The sequence below is a fragment of the Leiobunum rupestre genome, chromosome 10, assembly GCF_980474605.1.
Source record: "Leiobunum rupestre chromosome 10, qqLeiRupe1.1.hap1, whole genome shotgun sequence".
NCBI classification, from domain to species: Eukaryota; Metazoa; Arthropoda; class Arachnida; order Opiliones; family Sclerosomatidae; genus Leiobunum; species Leiobunum rupestre.
This window is the reverse complement of record NC_143393.1, coordinates 20,689,122-20,709,106: the sequence shown is the minus strand read 5'-3', so window position 1 is coordinate 20,709,106 and position 19,985 is coordinate 20,689,122. Positions and strand designations below refer to the sequence as shown.

Sequence of the window (19,985 nt, the reverse complement as noted above, 5' to 3'; positions counted from 1 at the left end):
GCAAGAAAAAGTGATTTCAACGCTGGTATGATGGCCAAGAAAGTATTTATTTAAACTTATTTTTATTTTTAGCGTTGCTTCCACTTTATCCCTCGCACTGCCAATATGCTCCTACCCTTAAGAGTCAATCAAATCGAACAGGTATCTCATTGGTTCCCTAAAACTGACGTCTTCCCACGCGATTGAAGGACTCGCTGATGACGTTTTTCGTTTCGCGACGGAGAAAACTAAACCATTGTCAAATAAATAAATATATAAATGGTTTCGCTATAAAACCTATTTGACCGCGGACCAGCCAACAGTAGAAGTCACTTAGCTATTAAATTTGAATACGATTTATCTCTGATTTCGTTCAAACTCGGCTGGTAAGTAGACTTTCGTGTAATTTAAAAATGCCTAAAAGGGTGGACAATAATGAGCTTTTGTTTTGCCATGGCAACCGAAAATGTTTTTGACAACTTAAAACCTGATTTTCTCTACGGAAATTAACCGATATTTAAACAAACTTACAGATATTTAAACAAACTTACCCATATTTAAACAAACTTACCATAATTTAAACAAATTTACCCATATTTAAACAAATTTACCATAATTTAAACAAATTTACCATAATTTAAACAAATTTACCACAATTTAAACAAATTTACCACAATTTAAACAAACTTACCCATATTTACACAGGTTCTGAATTCTGTTTCTAATTAATTAATTACCCCTTTAAATTTTGGAGAAATATTCAAATATAAAAATCTTCGATTTTCCCATGTTAATTTCCGTAGAGAAAATTAGGTTTTAAGTTGTCGAATGCCATGACAAAACGAAAACCAATTCTTGTCCATACTTTTAGGGATTTTCAAGTTAGTCGTAGGTCTACTTACCACGCGAGTTTGAACTAAATCGGAGATAACCACCTCGTGTAGTCTCCTTGTCAGTGCCAACAAACACAGCACCCCACGCAAGGAGAACGCAAACTGTCAAAAGTCGTGCATTTCCTTGCGTACAGTTTCCATTGGTTAGACGCTTTAGCGCCTGCTGCCGTCGGAAATGGAAAATTCGGAAATCATCTTACCCCTTTCCTTAAAACGCTCAGCTTTAAAGGCTCGTCCAATGAAATTTGTACACAACACTGTGTTTATGGCTCCTACCCCACTCCAGAAACTAAATGAACTTCTAGAGTTGGCCTCCAGATGGCTCTACGTTAACTGGATAATTGTAACTCGGTGTCTCCATCTAGCCACTTTCAGTCGTGTTTATTACTTTTTTAGTTCTCATCACAGAATTTATTCGGTAGATTCATTATAAGGTGAGTTTGACCCCGAATTTTCGATTAACCCGACCACCTTCGTTAGGAACGTATCTACCATCCGCCAAAACAATGATTAACTAGCTTAATGAGCCTCTTTCGAAAATATGCAAGCGCGAAGAACCATTACAGGAGGTTTGCGATACGCCAAATGATCCACTTCGGACGCTGTTCAGAATTCCGAGCACATCTCGGTAACCCCTCTTTTGGCCCCGAGCTGCCCCCTGGTGCGCCAATCGTTAAAAAAACTCACACACGACTCGCGTTTTGCTCCAACAGGGTCAAATAAGGTTTTGAGGTTGCTCCAACCATACTCTGCCCATTGCGCCATAGAGGGCGATAGGGGTCAAGTTTTCTCGCTCCCGAATCCATTTTCAATATAATCATACACAGTTTCCGCGGTGACGTCAGCACGCGTCTACGTCAGCGTTGAAGTAAAAAATTACATCGTCAGATAGAAATAAATAAATTTGATGTCTGTAAACATTGTGATCTCGTGGAAATTTTTGACAAATTAATCGTAAGAAAAAATCATACTCCATATTACTATTAAAAAAACGAAAACAATGATATTTACAGTTATTTTTAATTAAATATGTTTCGAAATGCCTAGCATTTCATCACCTAGGCAATTCGAAACTGATTAGACAAATCACTGTAAATATTATTGATTTTAATTTAATATGCAAATTTAACGAAGTTTAACTTTTTTAATAATCATCATTATCATATTGGACTTACCACAAACAATTAAGTCCTTCATATTACATCGGTCCCCAGCACTCCTATTGAGAGAATATCGAAATATTTCCACCCAAACACAGAACACGTTCATTTAATGAATAACGAGCTAAATAATTAGGCCTAGTCGAACGCTTATATATTGCGTGTAATATTTGGGTCGAAATCTTTCCAATATCGGCCACCATGGCGCTGCTGTAAAACAAACGAATCGCGCAATATTAATTCGTTTCCAGCAGTTTATTGGTTCAAGATGAAAACCTTTATTTATTTTTTACCTCGCTAATTACGTAAGGATTTCTATAGAGCCCAAGGCTTAACAATAGTATCAAGTACACCACTTCCGAGGTTTTAATTTCAATAAGCTGGTTCAGTAATCAACGTCAACAAAACTTGGCTGTAGATTGAATATTAGCGTGTGATTAAAATTTGTCTCGAGCAACCTTACGAACCTGGTCAAGGTCACCTGATATGAAATAAAATTTACTCGCTTTTCTTTTTCAAAACTGGCTTATTAATTTTAAATCGAAAATTGTTTTTGGTTGGGGATAGTTTTCAATGTCGACAAAAATGATATTTCTATTGTCTATCAATATTTTAAATTCTGGCTGTTACATTATGAACCGCGTTACTAATATTAATAGAAACACGCTTACTGTCAATAATCGCATTAATAATATATTTTTTCAATACTAAATTACATTTTGTAATTTATATTCATTCAATAAATTCTTTTTTTTTATTGCTTTTATTACTTTTATTAGATTCTGTTAAATTTTTATTCATTCAATAAATTCTTTATTTTTTATTACTTTTATTAGATTTTGTTAAATTTTTATTTCCTATTAATATTTGGTTACTTTCATTAGATTTTATTAAATTTTATTTAAATTGATGTTTTATTTAATTTAAATCTAAATAAATTTATTAACGTTTTATTTAATTTAAATCTAAATTAATTTATTAACGTTTTATTTAATTTAAATCTAAATTATTTTATCAACGTTTTATTTAATTTAAAACTAAATTATTTTATTAACGTTTTATTTAAATTAAATCTAAATACATTTATTAACTTTTTATTTAATTTAAAGATTATAATTATATTTATTAACGTTTTATTTAAACACTTAATTACATTTATTAACGTTTTATTTAAACAATTAATTGCATTTATTACCTTTTTATTTAAATTAAATCTAGTGACATTTATTAACATTCTATTTAATATAAATCTAATTACATTTATTAACTACGTTTAATTTTATTTAAATCTAATTTCATTTATAAACGTTTAAATTTAATACATTTATTGACGTTTAATTTAATTTAAATCTAATTACACGTATTAATGTTTTATTTAATTTAAATCTAATTACACGTATTAATGTTTCATTTTATTTAAATCTAATTGCATGTAGTAATGTTTTATTTTATTTAAATCTAATTGCATGTATTAATGTTTTATTTTATTTAAATCTAATTTAAAATTAAGTTAAAATTAATGTCATTTAATATTTCAAATCGATAGAGAAATTACGTCTAACGTATTGTACACAGCGTTATACAAATATTTACATTTGCAATAAATATTATAATAAACCAAATTTGTATATAAAATCAAAAGTGTATTGGTTAGAAAACACGCTAATCAAACTCATTGACATTAAATATAGAAAGTGATTAATAATAACTGCATTGGTAAAACCTTCTCACGCGTGATTTGAGAAAATGTGTTTTGGCCTGTCTCTGAAGATTGAACAAAGTCGTGACGTAAGGGAAAAATAGTCTGCCCCTAGATGTCACTTTTTATGGCACTTTTTTTATTATCCCAATGGTGGTATTTTTTCTAGCCTTATCAACCCGGATTCGTCGGCTTCGAAGGGATTCGATTTAATGCGTTTGAGACTTTAAAATTCAGAAGTTCGCGAGCCAGGTCTCAGGGGGTCTTGGTGATGATTTGTAACATCATCTAGCGGACAGGACCACCATTATGCAAATCGAACGCTATTTTTTTTAACTGCTCTAGTGGTTAAGCGAGTTATATATCTTTATTCACAAATGATGGATTTTTATTATATTCAAAACACAAGTTATTCAACCAAAGCAAACTTCAAAATCTATCATTTGAAATAACCTACCATTTATCACACATAATTTTTGTTTTATAAATTCTTTATTTGATTTAAATCGGATATTTATCGATTTTAAGCATAATTTCTTAATTATTTCTTATTTATTTTATTTTACCCAATTTATTTTATTTTATTTTATAGTTGTTTCTATAAAATAAAATGGCTAAAAAGTAAAAAATAACAAGTAAACAAATATAATAGGTTGGTCTTACGTCACAAGATACAGCTTTATTAGTATATTCTTCGCACGCGCGATTTGCACGAGTGCTAGACAAACCTATATTCCTCGCGACTGCAGTGCACACTCGTAGAATTGTAAAAGTAACTTTAGTAAAAGACACATTAAAACAAGAAGACCACGATACTATATAAAAATAACAACTGTATTAACAATAAGTATGTAAATTGTATTTCAGAGGTTTAGTTCTCAGCACAGAGCCCCCGAGTGTCTAAAAATGCCAAAGGCTAAATATTCTCTTACCAAAGACGATAACGTGATACTCAGCTCGAGTGCAAGTCCAAGTCGGAGCTTGGCGATAATTTTAGTTTCGAAAAAAGATTCGGTCAGGAAGTTATAATTGAAACAATGCTAACGACGTAAGTGTCATACTTATTGTTATTATGTTACTTGTGGTATTCATATTCAAAATGCTGCAGATATTTATGCGTTTGTTCCTTAACAATTGTATTAATAATTTAAACGCTGCAGTAATTTTAACTAAATTTTAAAATAATCTTTATTATATTTAATTACTGCATGCAATTTCATTGGCATTGAAATGGCATTGCTATAGAGAATCTACTTTTGTTTATTTTAACAAATATATTGAAGTATAATAGGCGATTAACAGCGGCACCATGTGTCTTGGAGCGTTAATTAATATTTGATGAGTTACGCAATAACGTCATTTGAATTTTAACTCGAAACTATGGAAAAATTACCGTAAGATGGGGATTATGGACGTTAGTTAGGAAGACAGTATTGATTAATGAGCTGACGGCGTCCTAGATTTCGAAGGGTCAGCCATTCAATCAACCCCAACTGCCCGATTAGACGCGAGATAGAACAAGCCTTTGAACCGTTTTCTGCAAAATCACTTCGCTCGCCCGCCCCCTTGTGGGTCGCCTTGCCCTCTTTGCCTCCCCCCCCCCCCCGCCCGTGATAAAAATGCCGACACGGAGTGCGTAGGTCGAAGTGGAAGTCGTGAAAACTGCCAAATAATTGGTATTCGAACCAACCATAAATATTCCCCTTCGTGCGCCTCTGAGGACGTATCATTTAATAACTCTATTTTTAATACAATCACGAGATCGTTTATCAAAAACATTTCGGTTAAATAAATCTGAATAGTATTTTTATGCAAGTGTAAAGTTTATTCTATGCCGGTAATAGCCCTTTCTATAAAATAATATATACGCATACATGTATAAAAAGTGATATTTTTTGGAGCGCGCGCTTCCTAATATTTCCGTGTAGAGGGTCTCGTGCGTTTTCGCGCGAGCTCAACAAAAACAAAAATATGCGCGCGCTCTCTAAATGTCACTGCACGATGAATCTAACGTAATCACGTGACCTCTCGTATTTTATATAAAGAGCTATACGTCACTTTTGAAGTCTATCAAAGGCAGGATTGGGCATGTTCGGATTTATAAAAATAAATAAATACACTTTTTTTTATTATAAATCGGATTTTTATGAATTTTTTTGATTTTAATTAAAATTTCAAAGTTTTATATAAACAAATATGTTTTAATTTCTTAAAGACTTAATCCATATATATATGTATAATGATTTTATTCAATTTAAGCTAATAATCATATAGAAGTTTTTTTTTAAACCTATTTGGGTAGGTACTTTACAAAACAAATTCGGCGGAATCCCCAACCACAGGTAGATTCCAATGCAACATTACTGGGGAAGTACAAGAAATATTATATTTAAATCTTAATTATAGCAATTGACGAGGTTTTTTTTTTTAAAAATACTGTATCAAAATTGATTTAAGTCAGCCCTGATTCAAGGCGGGGATATTTCGACCTCCGCCGAAAATATAGTCCGCTAAATAAAGTGATATATGTTAGATATTATTAAATTAGAGATATTAACCAAAATCTTATATACTAAAAAACTATAAATACATTCTTGGTTGATCTAAGGGTTCGGAAAAGAAATAACATTTTTTTTGGTTTTATCCATAACCGAAAATTATCCGAATTAAAACTTATTTTTTGTATATTAAATCGTTTTATAACCGCGAATAATATCCATAAATAAACAGTTAACCGAATATTCTATGAATAATCGAAAATTTGGCGGTTAATTTAAAATTATTGACAATTTAAATACAAGTTTAAATTGTAAAAAATTATACTACTGATTATAAATCGCCGAATGATTATACAATCGTCAAGGAAATTGCATTAATTTTTTTCATTTCTATCTTTACAGAATAGTCTAAAGAATGTTTCACGCTTCGGCTGATTATGAGCGGATGAGTGAACATCCGACGTATTTGCATTTGTCACCCTCAAGTTGCGCAAGTTGTTGAGCATGCAGTTAGGGAACCGGAGAAGATGTTAGAGTCGCCCCTCCTGGCGGATCATCGCCATCCTCGTCCCTTGACCACTGCCCCTATCGTCGCCGGACACCACAGCCGCCGAACTGGATCCGCGAAATACCCATCTCCCGACCGCCTTAGCTTGCAAAATATCTCACTAGGGGGCGCCGTATTCGAGGCTCAAATGGAGAAACTTAAAAAACCCATGGAAAGGTACGAACATTCTGAGGAATTCTTCATATTTACTAGGGATGCACCGATATATCGGCCTATTTTTCTAAAATTGATATCGCCCAATATCGGCTTCGCTTCAGCCGTTATTGGCCGTTACCGGTAATAGAAAAATATTGTCAGACAAGCAATTAAAAATAGGAAAATTCTCGATTAACTAAGGATAATATTTGATTTGATTGGCCGCCAAACGTACGGTAGACTTCAGAAGCTAGATCATTCCTTTTTTATACAGGGGGTAACTAGTGTAAACAAATAAAAAAACAACGATATTCGACTTGATAGAAAATATGTATCACTTAAAATGAAGAGAAACATATTCGGATATGCGCTTGCAAACGTTTTCATGAAAAATTGGAATAAAATGGTATTACAGTGCACTGAACCGTCTTTTACAATGATTTAATCATATACACTACTGTTATGATAGATAACTTTGTTAATATCGGCCGATAGTATCCCTAATAATTACGCTGATTACTAATAAGTCATTTTTATTGAATTACAGTTTCGCGACAAGCAACAACCCCGATTGCAAAAAGGAAAGAAGTCTGACGTCCATAATTGACCAGTTATTGATCAACCGTTCCAAGAACACGGTGGACACTGACCAATCGGATAATATCTCGGTGTCCACTACAGAAAGTAACGGAGACGCTTCCGCTCAACACTCGACGGAATATTGTAAGTTAAATTTTCATATTTATAATTCATTTATTTGCTAAAATTGGCTACCATTGTGGCAGTTGCTTGTTCCGAGAACGTTATAGCATTTATTTGACTGCTCGAGACTAGCTCCGACTTCAATGGAGCACGGCAAATTGTTCAGAGTAGATTTGAGAACGTATGAAACGTGTAATGTGGTTTTGGGGTAACCTTGGAGCCTCCGGGAGCAGTCAAATAGAACACAGGAAAATTGTTCGTGGTAGATCCGAACGCGCTTGCTACATGGAATGTTGATTGGGGTGATCTTGAGTGCTCAAGAGCTGGCAAATGGAACACGGGAGAGCTACTCGAAGTAGATCCGAGCACGCACGAAACATAAAATTTTGTTTTGGTGTAATCTCGGAGCACAGTAGAATTGTTTGGAGAAGATCCGAGCACGCAAGAAACATAAAATATTTTTTTGGTGTAATCTCGGGGTACAGTAGAATTGTTTGGAGTAGATCCGAGCACGCAAGAAACATAAAATTTTGTTTTGGTGTAATCTCGGGGTACAGTAGAATTGTTTGGAGTAGATCCGAGCACGCACGAAACATAAAATTTTGTTTTGGTGTAATCTCGGGGTACAGTAGAATTGTTTGGAGTAGATCCGAGCACGCAAGAAACATAAAATTTTGTTTTGGTGTAATCTCGGGGTACAGTAGAATTGTTTGGAGTAGATCCGAGCACGCACGAAACATAAAATTTTGTTTTGGTGTAATCTCGGGGTACAGTAGAATTGTTTGGAGTAGATCCGAGCACGCAAGAAACATAAAATTTTGTTTTGGTGTAATCTCGGGGTACAGTAGAATTGTTTGGAGTAGATCCGAGCACGCAAGAAACATAAAATTTTGTTTTGGTGTAATCTCGGGGTACAGTAGAATTGTTTGGAGTAGATCCGAGCACGCAAGAAACATAAAATTTTGTTTTGGTGTAATCTCGGAGCACAGTAGAATTGTTTGAAGTAGATCCGAGCACGCATTGAACATAAAATGTTGATTGGAGTTACCTCGAGCGATCGAGAGAAGTCAAATATAGAAAATGCTGAAAGCGTTTCGATTTAAGCCTATTTTGGTTCAAGCAATTGACCGAATTTGAAATGACGTTTTTGCGCGCGACAGTGCCACTACATGTCTTGGGCAAACAGCCTTTTTTACTTGCTTTTTTGACCATAACATGGACATGTATTTTCACGCCCAAAATCAATTTTAAAAGCCATCAATAGGCGATAGCATAAATTGTTTTGGTCTTAGCTAACTTGTTAAAATGTTCCCGGAAATTTTTCATAGTACTGCCCACTTCTATAACGCGCTTCCGCGATCTAGGTTGGCCGTGGTCAAATTTTCGAAACATAGGGGCTGCTTCACTACGCCTAGGTTAAAAACGTGTTCTAGTCTAAGTCTTTAATTTCTTTACAATTTTCTAGTCAGAGACTTAACAATACTATCACAATAATAATACTAATGTCAGAGTCGTCGTTAAATTAAGTTTAACTTATTAATCTGTTTTTCTATTAAAAAAGTAAAAATATTTAAAAACATAACTTATCACCAAATTTTAAGTATGACTTCCTTTAACAGTTAAACTTTAATTGATTAAAGTTTAACGGTAAACTTTAAAGCAAATCTATAACCACTTGACTATTTTTAAAGGTTTCTACCGTTTGAAGGCGCTCAATGTTTCCCGAAAGAATTTTTACCCAGTATACCTTGCAATTTATGCTATCGCCTACTCTACGCATATATCTCGAAGGTTTTCGTCTACAGTCAATAGATGGCGGCAGCTTCTCTATTTTTAGAAGTCAGCCTGATTTATTTTTAAAAGCGAAAAACCGTTCTTATTGTCTTGAAAATCCCTTTGAATCGGCCGGGGGGTCAAAATTTGGAGGAATTAATTTATGGCCATAAACATTTTAAAAAATTTAACAAGAAATTGCCTAAGGAATATAGTATAACTTTAGTGGTTTATATTTCTGGAATTTAACATATTTCGAAGGTAAGAGTCGATAACAAGATGTCACGGACATTTAAGTACACACAATCCCCACGATGTATCAAAATGGTGTTGGTCCATTTGATCGAAAAATATGTGATCGACAGTCGATCATTATACGTTGCAATTGATCGAAATTCCATTTGATCGAATCCCATTTGTCATTTGTTTCATAAGACCGAACCTTCAAATGATCGAATACTATTTGATCGAATTCAAAAGTATTTATAGTACCAGTTGGTATGTTTTTATTTTACCGAATGTCAATATGAAGTGCAGAAGGAATAATGATGGAATAATTCATTGCTTTAACTGTATTAAGCCACAAAGATGAAGAGATTTTTACTTTATGATGGAATTTTTATGACATCGACGATAACGGCCCGTTGTTTTTGATATATATAAATAGGGTCAGATTAGGTTAGGTTAGGGTAGGTTGATTTACGCGCGCCGTAGGCGCGTATGCACCGTTGCCTTTTCGCTTTACTCCCAAAAACTAGTAGTTTTACCCTACAGTAGCTTTCGATCAAATTTCGTTCGATCAAATGCCATTCGATCAAATTTCGTTCGATCAAATGCCATTCGATCAAATGCCATTCGATCAAATGCCATTCGATCAAATGCCATTCGATCAAATGCAATTCGATCAAATGGAAATTCGATCAAATGGGACCCGTTCGATCATTTGGGAATCGATCAAATAGACTCAAACCAACATAACACCCCCGTTTTTATTTTTTATCTTCGGGGTCGGTGGAAAATGTCGGGGGTTTTCGGGGTTGGGGTCCCCGTACGAACACTGGTTGTTTCATTGAATAAATAAATAAAATGTATAAATAATTAATAGAAAAAAATATATTTTAAATTTTTAATTTAAATTTGAACAAATTTGCAATAATCTTGTACATTAACTTAATAAACCCAAGAGCAATTGAATCAAAAATGAATTTTTCGAGTTACCTGGTTTTGGAAATAAGGTAGCGAAACGCGAACAAGTTAATTTAAACTAATTGGCCAGAAATCTCACTTAAAATTAAAATTTGTTAATGCAACCGAAAACCAAGTTCAGAAATGATTAGTACTAACTAAAAATATAATTTTCAACCAAGTCGCTCTTTTAATTTAAAAAAATATATGTAACTTTTAAGGCCCAAAAATCACCAAAAACCACTAAAATGGGAAAATTATTCACTTCTTTTTCTCCGATTCCTTAAATTTATAACGGGCTACCGAGGGCATGCCATAAGCTTTCGATTGACATATAACCGACCATTCTAGACCTAATTGTGGAATAGTTATGTGGAATACGGTAGAATCGGCGGCATCGGCTACACTGTACACACAAATCTCTTAGGATTGTGTGTAAAAAACGTGCCAATAGATTTTATCACTTAAATTTTAAAAATAAAACAAATCTACGTTTTAGCGTACTAAGAAATAAAACTTTTAATGGACGGATTTTGAAATGACGTTTTAGCGCGCGACACTACAGGTACATGTCTTGGGCACACAGCCTTCTTTGCGTGCTTATTTGACCATAACATGGAGAGGTATTTTCACGCGCAAAATGAATTTTAAAAGCCGTCAATTGATTCCAACCGTTATTTAAAGTCATAATTGTCGCTAACCCCCGTCCGTCGGTCCGTATCGCCTTTGGGCAAGTGAGGTATCGCAACAGTCCACCGGAATAATTGGAGGTTACGATTGTAGCAGTGTGGCCAACAGCTATATTTTCGGCTTACACACCCTCTCTCCACTCCTGCTAAACCCGTCTTTTGAACTTTAATATCTGACTTCTCAACGCGGCTTTCGAACGCGTTTCTGATACGTGATATTACGAAATCGGCCCGCGATATTTTTCACGGCTCGTCCCAACCCTAGCCCGGGGCGCGAGTATCCCAAAACAGGAAAATATATCTATCTGGAGGTAAGATCTCGAGTTGCCGTTCTCGAAAAGTCAAGCGAGGTCGTGGTCGGGGGGTCGACGCCAGGGGGACACCGCGTCGATTCTCGCCCCGAAAGAAATGTAATCAAGGTTTCCTATTTTCCGCGGTGGAAAGGGAGGGGTCAGATCGCGACCAGAATATCACGCCGCTGTAACTACGCTTATAAGCGACGACTTTTGCCACGGGGGAATAATATCTAGCAAAGAAAAAGATACTGCTTTATCCTTTAATCTTTTCCATCTTCGTCATTGAACTCTTACTAAACCTTTTTCTTAATGTTTCTTTATTCGACGCTATACTTTCTTAAGTTTCACTTAAAATATTTTTACGAGACTAATCGTTTTTTTTTTGGTATCTTTATTGCGAAACACTGTGTTGATTTCATTTTCGGAGGTTTTCGCCAATTTTTCTCGTTGCTATTTTTCGGAGATTTTGCTATCTTTATTGTTTTTGCCAATTTTTCTCGTTGTTGTTAACATAAGATACGTAATAGCCATAAGTATGACACCCTTTTTTCCCGCACATTTTTTCCTTACTATTACCTTTCTTCGCCATTTACAAATTAGCAGAAGTATTAGTAAATCCATGAACCGGGTATTTAGTAATATTTTAGTCTTTTTGGGGTTTGTTTGCAATTCAGGCAATCTAATCATACTCAGAATAAATTATATTTGATGAACTGCAAAACCAGGGTTGCCACGGTACCTGTAAAACCTGGAATTCCTGGAATAGTCAGGGAATTTGAACATGGGTATAATTGTCAGGGAAAATTCAGGGAATTTGAATATGGGTATAAACGTCAGGGAAAAGTCAGGGACTTTTAAAAATTGTCTAAAAATCAGAGAAATGTCAGGGAATTTAGTTACGGTTGCAAATAGGAAACTTTTACTAAAATAAAGGTTGGAAATTACAAAACCTTGACACAAAATAAGTCAGGGAAAATCTCCAGTCTGGGAATTTGATTGTGAAAAAATGTGGCAACCCTGTAAACTTTAATAATGAATTTTATGTTCAGTAATTTTCCATTATTTTTCCAAAGTAAGCGTTACTTTTTGAAGCCTTTAAATTTCATTCAGCTCTTTTTCCTTCAATCTAATGGATGATATTATATTCACGGAAGTATAGTTCATGAAATCGCTACTGGATGGCGCTTTTTTGATCAAGTGTCATATTTATTTAACTTTTAATGTTATGGAGCTATTCGCTTCGAGCGGGTGTGGAGTGAATTTTCCCTTAAAGGGGGACGGTCAAGCTTTAACCAGTAAGATAGCCCTATAGCCCATTAAAAACTCAAATTTATGGCGAAAACCGCATCAAAAAATATTGAGTGGTTAATTTTTAATAAAATAAAGAAATTTCGGGAAATCGAAAAGCGCGCGTCCACCTCGACACCTGGTGAGAAGTTGGTGAGACAGAAAAACAACGTAAAAGCGCGCGCTGCTGAAGACGCGAAAAATTTGTTTCGCACGCGCGGCGCGTTCCAGTTATAAGAGACTTAAGCCTAAATTGCGCGATTTTAAAAGTTAGGATAGTTCGCAAATCGCTCATACGGGGTTAGGGGCGCTGGCGGCAGCCCCTAAGATGGCGGCGAAAATTCAAACCCAAACACCTGGCTTTATTTTTCGTTTCAACTTTTTGGGCCAAAAGCTATTTTTTCAAGACAAAAAAAGGTACGTGTTAGTATATTGAACGTCTTGTTAATCATAAATAAGGCCATTTTTGGAAAAGCTTGGCCGTTCCCCTTTAATATAATATATATTTTTAATAATTTGTACGGAAGATTTTACGATACTAAGAAAACATTTATTTATTTAATTTATCTAATATTTTCAAAGTGGAATTTCTTGAAACTTTTATTTTTCGAGTTACGATATTCTTCCATATTTTCCATGTTGAAATATATACGTATTATATACCTGGAAGGCTATTCTGTAAAAATCTAAAATTTAAAAAAAACTCTCGATCCGTCAAAAATGGCAATGCGCATGTGCAGAAGGGGCGGATACCGAAATATCAAACTATCGATTTTGGAAGTTCAATTTTAAATAGTGGCAGTATGTTACGCTATATCCGGTATATGAGTCAAATCATAAACTAAATGCTTAAGTTGACGTAAAATACCTGTTTATTTTTGGTACCCAAGACTTAATTTGGCACTATCGACCGTATGTCGAAGCATTTCATTAAAATCACTAACGTCGGCATTACAGACCGCCACGATTTTTAATTTGACCAATACTATCGATACTTTGATATATGTCGATAGCAGCCTCTTCCGCACACGCGCATTGTCATTTTTGACGGATCATTATTTGTTTGTCATTTTTGAAATTTACCGAATAGCCTCCCAGGCGAGGTCATTTAATAATTTCAATCACAGTTTAAAGGTCATATCGTTTATTTTACAGTAAATTACAATTTACTAGTGTTGTAAGTCGTAAAATGACCGAGACCTTTTTTCCGGAAAATTTTCAGAATTTTTCCGAAAAAAATAAAAAAAGTTTTCATTCCATGATTAGTCTAATATATTGTTTGCAAATTTAAATAACGCCGTATTTTCGCCTAATTTTTTCGAATCTAAAAGTAAAACTAAACCTCTAGACTAGTTTAAACTGATTAACAATGAAACACTATTAATATTTTGTAGTATGATTACTGATATCAGATATCAGTAAGCATACTACAAAATTCTCCCCACTGGTTTAAGGGGTTTTCCCTCGAGATCTTCGGTTTCCCCTTCCATAAATACTAGTTAACGTTAATAGTTAGTGTAGGGAGCTGTTGGCTCGCGTGGCATGCAGGGGCTTGCCACCACCCTCCTACGCCTTGTAACCCGGTCACCTGAATAAATGGCTTCAAAAGTCGTTCAAATCAAATCAAATCAAATATTTTAATTCCTTTTAGGTTTGTCTAAGGTGGTGCTTTGGGTATTAGCCTAGCTGATATTTATTATATTAGACATTTTATATCGATTAAAAACCGTTAAAAAGTAATTTATGTTTCAATTTTCCGCAATTCGTAAAATTTTCTGGAAATTTTTCCGCATTTTATTTTTCCGTAAAATTAACAACACTACAATTTACACATTCCCCGCAAAATAGATTGATTTTCAATTCCCAATTTTCTCAAATCAGCCGGGATTGGGTGGTAAAACGACCACTTCGTCATAGAAACAGTTGCCATGGTTACAAAATATTGTTTATAAGAACGATTCCGTTTTCTCAGAAGCCGCTAATGGAAGCCTTCACGCGGGTTCACGTCGAAGCTTCACGAGGAACGAAAATTTCAGGGAGTAGCGTTAAACCCATTAATTGGGATCGTGAGAGGCTGGCGCAGATGGCCCCTAGGAGGCGCTGACGAGGAGTTCTTTAATAATATAATACGCAACACGCAGCCTTTAAATTATCGAGCTCGTAGTAAAATAAGAAAACATTGCCAGGCACGAAGATTATTACAGGCTATCGCGTACGGCGACCCTCACTCGACAACGCGAGGGAAGCCGTCCAGGAGGGTACACTCCGCGATCCATTTAGCTCGTAGCGACTGCCAGACGAGCGGTGTACCGACGGTAGGAATCGGAGGACCATGCAGTCGGGGAAAATGGTTATCTGTTGATTCCGATCTGGCGGATGCTGTATCGTAGTTCAGTAGCCCGTATCACGACCCGACCACAATCTGCTCGCCTTAATTCTCCGTGTTTTTCGTAAAACCCTTCCCTGTGTATTTTATTTTTATTTTATAAGCGTTTATTGGGTATGTTTCGAAAGTATCTGGCGATATTGAGGGGCCGAATTCTAAATCTTTTAATACGATCAGAATGTTCGAGTTTCCGTTTTATATAATGACGAGGAAAAATGAACTTGAATTTAAATTTTCGCCCCCTTTTTTATGGTAAAAACACGTCTTATTTTGGGCGGTTTCACGGCATTTTTATTTCCAATATCCAGGTGCTATTATTATTTGTCTGCCCCTGAGGCGCTGCGTAAACAGCGGGTTTTTATTTTATGGCGTATCCTGCATGTTGAGCTTCGAATTTACCCTTCAGTATCAATTATTACGAAATTATGGGCTCCAAGAGTTCCTATAATTCCTATAAAATCCTATATTTTCAAAAATGTCCTATAACATCCTATATTTTTAACAAAACCCCTCAAAAGTCCTATAAAATCTTATAATTTTGATATTTTGCCCATTTCAAATCCCGCCACTCTGTTAAATTGCTAGATTTAGCTATAGGACAAATTCCTATACCAAGTCGTTCTAGTCTATACTTTTGTAATTGTTAAAATGGTTAGCTACTAGTATATTTTTGTGATAAAATGGTTAAATAGTTTCTATTTTTTAAGTGAAAATCAAAGATTTATTTCTCTAAATATAGATTTTGTTTTTAAATACTTAAAGTTAGTAAATTAAATAGCATATATAGTCCTATAAAATCCTATAATATTGTAAAAATAGTCCTATAAAGTCCTATATTTTTAGAAATATAATCCTATTTTCCCAAAAAAAATTGAAGATTTGAGTGGGTCCCTGTTCCTATAATTCCTATAAATTCCTATAATTTCAATATGCTCCTATAATTTCCTATTTTCTCAAAATTGTTCCTATAAATTCCTATTTTTTCGAAATTTTCTAGTTTTTCTATAGCTATGTCCAGAAATTCCTATAATTTTAAAAATAATGTATTAGAAAACAGCCTTAACGTTTGGGAAAAATTTGCCTTCTAAATAGAGCTTAGCTCTGGCTTAGGTCCGGTGTTCCCGAAAACATCAAAGGTTGGGCTCCCAGAGTTTCTATGAATTCCTGTAATTTCCTATTTTTTCCAAATTGTTCGTATAAATTCCTATTTTTAGCTAAAATGCTCCTATAAATTCCTATTTTTTGGCTAATAATGTTCCTATAAATTCCTATATTTTCTATGAAATTTCCTATATTTCCTATAATATTTAAAAAAAAATCGCTGGGAGCCCTGGAAATAATATTTCCATAATATAATTTCATTAAATTATTACTAGTTCTATACTCGAAATTAATTTACCTGAGACAACTAAAGCGGTCAGCAATTAATATTAACTTAATTATCAATAGATGGCGTTAGTCCTCTTCCGTTTTTTAAAGGCGAAATTTTCAAATAAGAACACCCACAGATAAAACATTATCTCGCAATTTACGGACTTGGCACTTAATTAGTTGTAATATCTTTAAAAACAGGGTTTACATAGTATTTTTAATGACGGTGGTCGAGGTATTTACGAAAATACCATTTTTTTACCAGCCCTTTAAAGTTCTTACTTCATATTAGTGACAGACAATAAATTTAACCTAACTCTAATTTAGTAATACTTATCACAAATCACTTTATTTTTCCGGCGGAAGCTAAAAAATCCCTGCCTTTGGTAGTGCTCGAAGGTAACAGTAATTTCGAGTATAAGTTGTGAAATAACAGTTTGCTATTGCGAAACGGTGAAACCTTTAACTTTAAAGGAAGTATAAAAACTAAATCTAAAAATCGTTGACTAATACTCGCTTGTTTTAAACGTAACCCCTAGCCCCCCAAAACAACCATTCGAAAAAAATCAATAGATTGATTTCGAAAATCCGTGGGTGAAATTTTATTATCCCCCTATCTTGGTAGGAGTCACTTCCCCAACGTCATAAATGTCGTCTGTTGCATCGTCTTACGTTATGACGTAGGGGAAGCGAGTTAATTTTGACACACTGACTGTAGAAATCGTCCTATTAAATTTACATTATTACTTTAAATTTAAAATTTTGGTTAGTTTTCAATACAATTTTCGGTAGTGGAGCACGTAATTGTATTTTTTTTGTCGCTAGGATCGTTGTTTTGACTATTAACGCCACTATTCCTACCTCAATATTCTAAATACAAACGTTTTGCAGTGGGGTGGCGGAGTGGTTAGCACTTTCGCCTCGCAGCAAGAGGAGCCGGGTTCGATCCCAGCTTGTGGCACTGGGTGAAAACTCGCAACAACTCCTTCTACGTTGAGTTTGCAAGTTCTCTTCCCACTGGTTCAAGGGGATTTCCCCTGAGTTTTTCGGTTTCCCCTTCCCATAAAAACTTGTTTAGGTTAATGGTAATAGTTAGCATAGGGTGCTGTGGCATGAGGAACTTGCCACCACCCTCCTACGCATTGTAACCCGGCCACCTGAATTTAAGGCATTAAAAGTCGCGCGAAAGTGGTCAAAATTGGTTCCTAAATATCCAGGGCTTTAGACGACTAAGTTGTGCCCCTTTAGGAGTAAAATCACTGCCCGCTGTAGAAAATGCTGAAATGGTATTGGTCAGTTTTGACCGATCGACGGGTCAGATCATTCCAATGGTTTAAATGATGAATATAATGAAATATGTAGCTTGGTCTATATTAAGATAATTCGCTATTAAAAATGATTAATCAAGATAATTAGGAGACCCCATTAAGTGAGAAGCTACCTGCAATTAAACCAAAATTTTCCAAACGCCGCTGTGGGAGCTTAAAGTTACTTATATAATTTTCTCTTTGGCGCTGCGATTTTGTACAATTACATAACGACGACCCAAAGTGTCACCTCTTAATCACGATAATTATAATAATTATAATAATTATATTTCTGAAACTGGTAAATTAATGCCCCTTATCTCGTAATCAATCGAATACTTGGTAATAAACGAAGGCGTACCAAGTTAGTCGTTAATTATCTTAATAATTAATGGGGATATTTCGACACGTGAAAATGTGAATTAACAAGTTGAGTGACTCCTCCCAGAAACCAGAGTTGAACCAATTTAAATATTTATCTACCGATAACGTGTTTAATAAAATTCGCGTATCCCAGAAATTCACGACACAATACCAGATTTTCTACGTCAGAGTAATTTGATCCGAATTAACCCGTCAAATGTACGGATAGTAACGGCGTCATCTCGCGATGGCATCCTTAAAACGCACTCCGGCCTAACCCGTATCACCAGTTCACCGTGGACCGGTATAGACGCGTACGTCGTCATCAACCCACATATTAGACCCAACCCTAGAAATCGCTAAATTATAATGTTATTGTAAGAATAAAAGTCTTCCTGAAACAATTGAAGGTTGTAGAAAGTTCAATTATAAACGGGCACGTGTGTGGATGGAACAGGGTTAATATCCACCTTTTACGTCGTTCAGGGAGCGGAATGGCTTCTAAATGGTGCAGGTTATGGATCTAAATTAGTACGTTATTCGTTTGTTTATCGAAAGGCCATATATGGTTGGTTGGGTGCCTTAAAGGGTGACTTATGGAAATACAAGGTGATTCAATTTTCTCGTTCCGGAATATTTCATCCAAATCTAGTAATTCCCCAGTTATTTAATCCCATTATTAACTTCGAAATTTCAAATTAGAACTCAATTGTTATTTAATCTCACAATCAACTTAAAAATTTCAAATAGAACTCACTTGTTATTTAATCCCATTATCAATTTCAAATTAGAACTCCTTGTTATTTAATCACATTATCAACTTCAAAATTTCAAATTAAAACTGCCTTGTTATTTAATCCCATTATCAACTTCAAAATTTCAAATTACAACTCCCTTTTTATTAATTCCCATTATCAACTTCAAAATTTCACATAGAACCCACTTGTTATTTAATCCCATTATCAACTTCAAAATTTCAAATTAGAACTCCCTGTTTATTTAATCACATTATCAACTTCAAAATTTCAAATTAGAACTCAATTGTTATTTAATCTCACAATCAACTTAAAAATTTCAAATAGAACTCACTTTTAAATAATCCCATTATCAATTTCAAATTAGAACTCTCTTGTTATTTAATCCCATTATCAACTTCAAAATTTCAAATTAGAACTCCCTGTTTATTTAATCCCATTAATAACTTCAAAATTTCAAATTAGAACTCTCTTGATATTTAATCCCATTATCAACTTCAAAATTTCAAATTAGAACTCCCTGTTTATTTAATCCCATTAATAACTTCAAAATTTCAAATTAGAACTCTCTTGTTATTTAATCTCTTAATCAACTTAAAAATTTCCAATTAAAACTCCCTTGTTATTTCATCCCATTATCAACTTCGAAATTTCAAATTAGAACTCCCTGTTTATTTAATCCCATTATCAACTTCAAAATTTCAAATTAGAACTCCCTGTTTATTTAATCCCTGTTTTTAACCTTATTTTTAGTTAGACGCCTCAATTTCAAAACGTAAATTGATTTCCTTATAATTTGAAATACGGCGGGTTTGGATCGGAATTTTCACTAACATAGATAATCCACAAAGTAATAACAAAAATACCCCGGCAATCTTGAAACCCTGTACACCAAAAATCGCGGGCGTCTATAATGCCTCGGGCTATTTTTATAAACTC

General features: G+C 34.4%; 1 protein-coding gene across 1 annotated transcript in view; it reads left to right on the top strand.

The window, feature by feature from the left end:
* Positions 1-19,985, top strand: part of LOC149925007 (uncharacterized) — a 67,642-nt gene that overhangs the window by 16,832 nt on the left and 30,825 nt on the right. Inside the window, exons 2-3 of the mRNA XM_090161063.1 lie at positions 6,632-6,953; positions 7,480-7,655. Coding sequence (XP_090017189.1) covers positions 6,757-6,953; positions 7,480-7,655 — 373 coding nt within the window. The 5' untranslated portion in view covers positions 6,632-6,756. The remainder of the gene's footprint in view (positions 1-6,631; positions 6,954-7,479; positions 7,656-19,985) is intronic.